Source organism: Astatotilapia calliptera, chromosome 3 (assembly GCF_964374335.1).
Source record: "Astatotilapia calliptera chromosome 3, fAstCal68.1, whole genome shotgun sequence".
Taxonomy (NCBI): Eukaryota; Metazoa; Chordata; class Actinopteri; order Cichliformes; family Cichlidae; genus Astatotilapia; species Astatotilapia calliptera.
Window position 1 is genome coordinate 58,929,154 of NC_137424.1, and position 9,943 is coordinate 58,939,096.

The 9,943-nt window shown below is 44.3% G+C and overlaps 1 protein-coding gene across 1 annotated transcript; it reads left to right on the forward strand.

Moving 5' to 3' along the window:
• Window positions 1-6,683: 6,683 nt before the first annotated feature.
• On the forward strand, window positions 6,684-9,400 carry LOC145425563 (tripartite motif-containing protein 16-like). The gene has a single exon (XM_080298684.1). The coding sequence runs from the start codon at window positions 7,064-7,066 to the stop codon at window positions 8,726-8,728; it is 1,665 nt and encodes a 554-aa protein (XP_080154810.1). The 5' UTR covers window positions 6,684-7,063; the 3' UTR covers window positions 8,729-9,400.
• Window positions 9,401-9,943: the final 543 nt, after the last annotated feature.

The following is a 9,943-nucleotide window of genomic DNA, read 5'->3' on the forward strand; positions in this document are numbered from 1 at the left end:
CCCGTCTGGGTGGATTTAAGCGCGAGGATGTCCGGGTCACCGCTCTGATCGGCAGCCATGGCGGAGTAGTCTATACCGAGAAAGAAGGGAGAAACCAGCGCACGGGACAAACAGTCAGCCACATGATTGGATTTACCAGCCACGTGCCGAATGTCCGTGGTAAACTCAGAAATGGCTGCCAACTGGCGCTGCTGGCGTGCACTCCATGGATCAGAAACCTTGGACATGGCAAACGTCAAGGGTTTGTGGTCCACGTATGCGGTAAAGTGACGACCCTCGAGAAAAAACCGGAAATGACGAGTCGCCAGGTGGAGCGCCAGTAGCTCTCTGTCAAAAACGCTGTAATTGTGTTCGCTGTCACGCAGCGTACGGCTGAAAAAGGCGAGCGGTTGCCAGACACCCGAGATTCACTGTTCCAGCACCGCACCTACCGCTATGTCCGACACATCGGTGGTCAACGCAATCGGCGCTGAGGGGGATGGGTGGGCCAGAGGGGCAGCATTAGCTAACGTTGACTTAGCATCAGAAAACGCTTGGATGCTTTCCGGAAACCAGTCAACGGAGTCATTAGCTTTCTTACCTTTTAACTCCCCATAAAGGGGCTTCAGCAGATGTGCCGCTCTGGGGAGAAAACGGTTGTAAAAATTCACCATCCCCAAAAATTCCTGCAGTGCCTTAACATTCGTGGGACGCGGAAATTCCGAAACAGCTCAGACTTTGTCAGGCAACGGAACCGCGCCCTCTGCGGAAATACGGTGCCCAAGGAAATCGAGAATGGGCAACCCAAACTGGCATTTAGACGGATTAATAATCAGCCCATGCTCCGCCAAACGCTGAAAAACCTGACGCAGATGGAACATGTGCTGCTCCTTCGAGCTGCTGGCCACCAGTATATCATCAAGATATACAAAAACAAAGGGCAGCCCGCGCAAGACTGAGTCCATCAACCGCTGGAAAGTTTGGGCGGCACCTTTCAGGCCAAACGGCATGCGCAGAAACTCGAAAAGGCCGAAAGGTGTAATTACGGCGGTTTTGGGAACATCCTCCGCGCGCACGGGAACCTGGTGATATCCCCGTACCAAATCGATCTTCGAAAAAACCGAGGTCCCCGCAAGATGGGCGGAAAAATCTTGGATGTGGGGAATGGGATAACGATCGTTCTCTGTGACATTATTAAGACGGCGGAAATCCCCACAAGGTCGCCACCGACCATCAGATTTAGGCACCACGTGTAACGGGGAAGCCCAGGCACTATTCGAACGCTGCACGATGCCCAGACGCTCCATGGTGGCAAATTCTTCCCGAGCGACAGCCAGTTTGGCAGGGTCGAGGCGGCGCGCGCGAACACCGGGGGCCCTACTGTAGTTATATAATGCTCCACCCCATGCTTCATCACCGTGCTCGAGAAAGTGGGGACAGTGAGTGAGGGAAACTCAGAAAGCAAACACAGAAAAACGTCACCCGACTATACTGAGTTAGCATGCACCAAGGGCTGAGCACCCCGAGTCAAACAGGGTAATGAGGAAAATGACACAGCATCAATTAAACGTCTGTTAGCAACATCAACCAGCAGTCCGTGAGCACAAAGAAAATCAGCGCCTATTATAGGCACAGAGCTAGCAGCAACGACAAAGTTCCACTGAAAGTCACGGTCGTGAAAGCAGTCACCAACCTTTCACCGAAGGTTTTGATGGGAGAGCCATTAGCCGCTGTTAGCAATGGCCCGCAGCCCTCAGCTAGCCTGTCCGAGCCAGCTGGGGGAAGAAGGCTCTTCTGTGAGCCGGAGTCCACCAGGAAACGCCTCCCCGAGCGTGAGTCCTCTAAGAAAAGCAGCCTTTCCTTGTTGCCAGCGGTCGCGGCTGCTACAGAGCGCTGACATGCCCGTTTCCCTGGGTCTGGAAACTGCAAGGCGGAAGACAGCGCCGTGCCTTCGCTCCAAAACGCTGGTGATAAAAACAAAGCCCCTTTCCGCCGTGCCACCGTGCAGCGATTCCGGCCACCGTGGACGAGTCGGAGGGCCCCTGGAGCATCGGTGAGGGGGCGGGGGAAAACGCTGGTGAGTCCTGAACAATCGCCTGGACGCCGAAAGTCCTGGTAGCCAGGAGGATGCGATCCGCCTCTTCCGCAAGGGAGCGGTAATCCTTCGTGGCCAATAGCGGGGAATTGGCAAGGCCAGCGCGCACTGGAGCCGGCAGCTGTCAGAGAAAGAGGTGGGTGAAAAGAAATCCTCCGTCATCCACGCCCAGCAAGGACAGCATGCTCTCCATGAGCTCGAGAGCGGTGCCGTCGCCCAGGCCCGCGAGGGAAAGGAGTTTCTCGGCCCGCTCAGCATCAGAGAGGGAGTAACGCCGCAGCAGCAGCGCCTTGAGGGCGGCGTACTTGCCTTGGGCTGGGGGGTCCCGGAGGAGAGTCATCACGCGGCGGGTTGACAGCGGGTCAAGTGAGGCCACCACATGGTGGTATTTAGTATCGTCGGCTGAAACTCCACGAAGAGCAAACTGAGCTTCTACGTGCACGAACCATGAAGGAGGATTGTGAAGCCAAAAATCCAGCAATTTAAGCGCCACAGCAAACGCAGCCATCGGTGGAGGTGAAGGTCCGGCAGCAGCCGATGCTTCCAGGCCGGAGCTGGCTTCGTTGTCGTGCCTTAGCATGTTCGCTACAGGGGTCACCAATGTGGAGGTATGTAATAACGACAGGAGAGGTCTCAGTGTCTCATTCCAACTTTATTAACTGACTCTCAGAACTTCACATGTAGTAAGCGCCAAAATCTCCACCCCAGCACTTCCCTTCAACTTGGGTGTGAGTGGAGCCACCTGGTGGTCCGCCACAACATGACAATTTGGGTTGCCTAGACTACAGTATTAAATTTTGCTCTACAAGAGCCTGGTCCACTTACAAGGATATTATTCTGCTTAGGGATGGGTACCGGTGTCCGGTGCCATGATGGCACCGGTTCTGACATAAACGGTAGTAACCAGACCGAAAAGCAGCGCACATTTCAGTGCTTTATTTCGGTGCTTTTTTTTCCTGAGCTGTGATACACTTCTAGCCAATCATTTTACGTTTCCGAGGATAGTAGGCGGGTCCAGGTACGTACGTTCTTTTAGAGCAGAGCTACAGATTAAAAATGTCCAAGGCGAAGCGGTCAAAAATCTGGCTGTACTTCACAGCAAAATATGCAAACTCAGCAGCCTGCAACAAGTGCTTTAAGCTGATACTGTGATACTGTCAAAGGAGGTAACACCTCAAATCCGATGAAACACCTGGCAACGCATAGCGTTTTTTTTTAAAAGCCAAGAAATGCGCTGTATTTGATAGCTTGCTGCCAGACCTCACACCGAGCACATCTACTGCGGGTGTGGTGCCTGTTATCAGACCCGGAGTTAGCAACATCCGCAAAAACACGAAGAATAGAGTCCTGGCCCCTAGCCCTGCCAGTGTAGCAGAAATGATGACGGATGATGATGGCAGCAGAAGCCGTTCTTCTCTGCGTGAGTAGCTTAATGTTGTTCGTGTGTAATTTACGTTGAGTAGGCTAACCACGTTATTACATTAATGCAGGTAAGGTGAACTAGCAAACATCATCATAGCTACATGCGGCTGTCTTCTTGTTTGATGGCAGATGCTCCCTTCACCCTGGCCAAAAAGGCTAAAATGACCAAAGAAAAAGAGGGAAACGGCTAAACATGAGAGGTTTTTGGATAAAGTTTGTGTTTTTTTCCATTGTTTAAGCACTGCTTCCAGCCAAGAGTGATACCATATATGCCCTATAGCTGCAGAAAAGGTTAACATTGTTATCTTTTTACAAAAACCAGCTGAACATGAGAGGTTTTTGGACCAATTTTGTGTTCTCCATTCTTTAAGCACCGGTTTGAGCACCAGCACCGTTTCAAAAGTACCGTTTTGGCACCGGTATTGGATAAAACCTAAATGATACCCATCCCTAATTCTGCTACTGTTCTACTGAAATTTAAAACAAATGTTCCAATATGTGGATATCAGGCCATTGTGGAGCAAAATGAGGTAAAAAGATGATTATTTGTTTTTACATTCATCAGAGCCCAATCACCCAAATAGCAAAGAGAAATTAAAAATGCATGCCATGAAAAAGTTCGGGTCTTAGGAGGTTAACTTCACTAGAGGACTAAAATGTAGAAAGTGGCAAACTCTTGGTGTCTATTATTATGGGTGGTTTTGAATCAATTTGAATCGTGTGTGTGTGTATATATATATTAGGGGTGCAACGATACACAAAATTCACGGTTCGGTTCGGTTCGATACTTTGGTGTCACGGTTCGATATTTTTTTCGATACAAAAAAAAATGTTCATGCCTTTTTAATTTGTCATTTATTAAATTTTCACGGCACATTCTGCACCACATCTCTGTGCGTTCATCATTTGTTTGAAGCCAGCTCACCTCCTGCAACTACTTTTCCGAGAATACGTGCTTCTTTTGTGGTTCGGACTCCTTCTGACATTTCTTTGGAGGTGGAGGAACATCACAGTAATTGCTTAAAGGAGCTTCTTCGACATCTTTAAGAGTTCTAAACAAATGTTTGTCCTCCTGAAAATCTTATGTACGCAAACACGCGTTGCAACTTCTTATCTTGTGCGCGTTTTTTATTTTGACAGCGAATGCGCACCTGCGGACCACTTATGTGCAGCCCTGGTTATTTAGCTCGTCATTTTGCAGCCACAGAAATTCTTTTGTCCATGAAACCATAAAGCTGCACTTTCTTTTTGCCTTATAGTCTGATTTGTCATAACTTCTCCGTTTTGTGGTAAGCTTTTCTTTGGCTGTCACTTCTTCACCCTGACCTGTCTTATTTGGCTCAGCAGAACTAAAATATATATCCTGCTGCTTTTACACACGCACTCTCATAACGCTCAGCGATTCTCTGCGCGATCAACCTCTCACATGTTTAAGCTGTGGGAGATTTCACTTGTCATGTTTGCGTAGTAAGCTAACAATTGATAAAACGATGTCAGAGGAATTGGTGCGCAAATGATCGTCACTCACCAATCAACTCACCAACCAAATTATCATCACTCACAGATCAGTGCTGTCGCTCTCTATACACAGTTCGCGCGATTGCAAAGTGAAAGCAAAAAACAAGCGCAAATTCAAATGCGATTTCAATATGTCACATATTGACAGTGGCTCACCGATGCCAATGACATAATTACCCAGCTACATTTCCGAAAGAATGCAAAAGCATTGACATATATTTTTCCTTCCTACAATAGCCCGACGGGCAGGGCAGAGAGAGATTTTGGTAGCCCGACTGGAAAAATTTTGCGAGCCCTGTATCTGATTGAGGAATCACTCATCTTTGGAAAAGAGAGTTTATTACAGAGAAATGTCTCTTTCCAAAATAAAGGCTACACTATACGCTTCGTCTGAGCTATATTCTCAGCAGCATATTAAACATATCAGGTCCCAATAAGGAGAATCCTGTGCTAACGGCTGTCTAAATGACTCGGGTAAAGTTTGTAGCATGCATGCTTGTTGTTTTTGTCGGCTTGCACTTGTCTTTGCACTAGGATGATGTCAGCGTAAATGTGCAGTCATATTCGTTATGTTCCCACTAGTGCTGTCAGCGTAAATCTCGTTGAAATGACGTTAACGCCACAACACGGCAAATCTCCGTTAACGAGCTACCGCGGATCACCCCGTGCATGGGGCTGGACGGCCAACACGTTAACGAGCTAACTGCGCTAACACACTAGCTCCCACCCATGTAATTGAGCATTGCGTGGCACATCCAACATACTGTTTTACTTTAGCCCATGACGCGCTTACCTTCAGGGTCATACGTCACATGAAAACCAAAATAGTTCCAAACGCCAGATCTGAATGAGGGTGGGGGAGGTTCAATTTGCCATGTTGCAAGGAGAGCTTGACTTCTGTCTCGCTAGCTTGCCCTGTGCTCAGTGAATCTGCGTTCGACTACTCCGCATAGGCTGCACTGTCAAGTGCAGATCCACTGAGCGCTCAACACAGACAGCATCGTCAGAAGGAAAGTTGATAAAATAAATTAAAAATTTTGTATTGTTCGATACATATGCGTACCGAACCGAAAGCACTGTATCGAACGCTTCAATATCGATACGAATATGGGTGCATCCCATATATATATATATATATATATATATATATATATATATATATATATATATATATATATATACATATACATATATATATATATATATATAAAACCATATGGAAAAGATATATATAAATCTTATAAAGCTTTTATCTGTCTTGCATGAAACTTGTATGAAAAGCATACAAGAGTGAAAACACATATAATGAAAGTGGCCACTTTCATGAGTAAATCATATATGTTTTTACTATTTCTTTTCCATATGGGTACACACACACATACATACATATACATATCTGCCTGTGAGTATATTTGTCTGAATCTGACTTTGAATCTTCCCTTTTTTCTTATGTCCTCTTCCCTGTCTCTAAAACAGTAGTCGTCTCTCAAAAAACAAATACCGTTATAACTTTAAATGTACCTGAGAATCGAGGCTGTTAGACTCACAGCTTGGAGACTTGAAGTAACTTTTCAACACTGATGTATCACCAGTTTTTGTTCTGTTAGCTACGGGAAGAAACTTTGTTTTTGTGCATTTTGGGCATATCAAAGATAAAAATGATGTTCAAGAATATTTGGTCAACTGTATTTTATATTACAGGTGATCATTTTCAAAACTGGCGTCAATTAATATTTTTACCATCTTCAAACTGAGCTGTCATTTGTTTTTCAGGTTAAACTCACGGTCCACTTCCAATCATTCTTATTCCTGGAATAAGTGAAAGGCTGATAACTCCTCCCCTCTTCCCCTAAAACACAGCAGCTCCACACTAAATGTATTTCCTTGTTCCCTCCCCTTTAGATCTACAGTTTGAAGATGGGTGTAACCAACATGTGGTGACGTGTAAGAGCTGACAGGCTCCATTCACTTGTTGTTGAGATCAGTGCTCAGACTAGTTTCAGTTATACGGAAGAGAAACTCACACAGTCACTGACACTGAGAGGAGAAATGGCGCAGAAAGGAGTTCAGCTGGACCAAGAAACAATTTCTTGTTCGATCTGTTTGGATCTACTGAAGGATCCGGTTACTATTCCCTGTGGACACAGCTACTGCATGAACTGTATTAAACATTTCTGGGATGAAGAGGACAGGAAGGGAATCCACAGCTGCCCTCAGTGCAGGAAGACTTTCACACCGAGGCCTGTCCTGGAGAAAAACATCGTGTTAGCAGCTTTAGTGGAGCAGCTGAAGAAGAGTGGACTCCAAGCTGCTCCAGCTGATCACTGCTATGCTGGACCTGAAGATGTGGCCTGTGATGTCTGCACTGGGAGGAAGCTGAAAGCCATCAAGTCCTGTTTAGTCTGTCTGGTCTCTTACTGTGAGAAACACCTCCAACCTCACTATGATGTAGCTCCATTAAAGAAACACAAGCTGGTGGCCCCCTCCAAGAAGCTCCAGGACAACATCTGCTCTCGTCATGATGAGGTGATGAAGATTTTCTGTCGTACTGATCAGCAGAGTATCTGTTATCTCTGCACAGTGGATGAACATAAAGGCCATGAAACAGTCCCAGCTGCAGCAGAAAGGACTGAGAAGCAGAAGGAGCTCGAGGTGAGACGACTAAACATCCAGCAGAGAATCCAGGAGCGAGAGAAAGATGTGAAGCTGCTTCAACAGGAGGTGGAGGCCATCAATGGCTCTGCTGATAAAGCAGTGGAGGACAGTGAGAAGATGTTCACTGAGCTGATCCGTCTCCTCCAGAAAAGAAGCTCTGATGTGAAGCAGCAGGTCAGATCCCAGCAGGAAACTGAAGTGAGTCGAGTCAAAGAGCTTCAGGAGAAGCTGGAGCAGGAGATCGCTGAGCTGAAGAGGAAAGACGGCGAGCTGGAGCAGCTCTCACACACAGAGGATCACAACCAGTTTCTACACAACTACCCCTCACTGTCAGCACTCAGTGAGTCTACACACTCATCCAGCATCAATATTCGTCCTCTGAGCTACTTTGAGGATGTGACAGCAGCTGTGTCAGAGACCAGAGACCGAGTACAGGACATTATGAGAGACAAATGGGCAAGCATATCACTAAGAGTCACTGAAGCGGATGTTTTACTGTCATCAACACAACCAGAGCCAACAAACAGAGCTGGATTCTTAAGATATTCACGTGACATCACACTGGATCCAAACACAGCGCACAGAAATGTGGTATTATGGGATGGTAATAGAAAAGCAAAAGCAATTGAAGAAAATCAGTCTTATTCTGATCATCCAGACAGATTCACTAAATGGTTTCAGGTTCTGAGCAGAGAGAGTCTGACTGGACGTTGTTACTGGGAGGTAGATTGGAGAGGGGGAAACATTGATATAGCAGTCTCATACAAGGATGTCAACAGATCAAGGACATCATTTGGATATAATGGTAAATCTTGGGCAGTACGCTATGACACAGATGATGGTTATGAATTTTGGCACAATAAAGTTCAAACTCTTCTTTATGGTCCTGAATCCTTCAGAGTAGGAGTGTACCTGGATCACAGGGCAGGTATTTTGTCTTTCTATGATGTCTCTGAAACCATGACTCTCCTCCTGAGAGTACAGGCCACATTCACTCAGCCGCTCTATGCTGGACTTTTATTATTTGAAGGAACCACTGCAGAATTCATTAAACTGTAAAAGACAGAAGAGGCAATTAGTATAAATATGTCTTTCACTTCCTGTTTCATTTTTATGGTTTCATCTTCACATAGATCATCTGCCAGTCACACTTTATGACTCTATTTTTACATCTTATTAATTGTTTTCTAGTTAATGCTTGACTGTTTGATTTGACGCTACTCACTGTGTCTGTCTAGCTAAAGAATCTCTCACTGCTCATGATTTTTAGTCATTTCAAGAATATTTTCCCATCTTTACTGATTTTGTGTTTGAACAAACTGAAGGTCTAAATCAAAGATGAAGGTCTAAATCAAAGATGAAGGTCTAAATCAAAGATTTGATTTAGATTTCAAAGATGTTCAGGAAACAGCTTGTTGGAAATTTTACCTTTAATAAAACTTCATAAATGTAGCTTATTCTTGTTCATGGACATAGTTTTATACAATTGGAAACAATTGGAATTATTATTTTTTTCCTCTAATCATGCCTATTCATGATATAGAAGTCAACAGTAACACAACAGGACTACTGTGTCATTAAACTTCATGTTACTCTTGTAATTGGGAAATCTGTAAAACTGTATGTAATATTCCTGTGTTATTTTCTCTTGGCTCATTACTGTTGTTTGTATTGTTAATTTTGTTCTGTCAAGTTAACGTATACTAACAAAATAAAATGAATATTGATGGAGTCATGTTCTTTGAACAGAGACACAAATTTAATGCAAATGAAACACTAGTTTTAAAATAAGCTGAAAATATATATATCTACTAACTAACCAAAATTCTCAGACAAATGTTAGCTGGATCATAAAATTGATATCAGAGGTTCCACAAGAAAAAAGAAACATAAACAAATTTTATGAATTAGCTTGCATAAATAAGAAAAGTGGTTTGTTTTATTTTTAATGTTTTTAAAAATTAAATATCTAAAAATCTTGTTTGAAAAAAGTGAAAACAATAACAAAGGTCTTTAAATATTACAAATTTAACTTGATCTACTCTTGATCAATTAAAACTTGTAGAACACTTAGACAAATACAAATAGGTCATTGCTGTGTAAATTAATATGTAAAATTAGCACTTAAAAACATGTATTTAAAGTGCCCACGTAAGATGAGAAATATAAAAGTAACTAGAAAAATTTGCATTTCCTGCGAAAATGCTGTGTGGATGCCTTAATGCTGAAGATGTCTGCTGAAAAAAGCTGAAAAAGTTGAAAAAAAAAAAAATG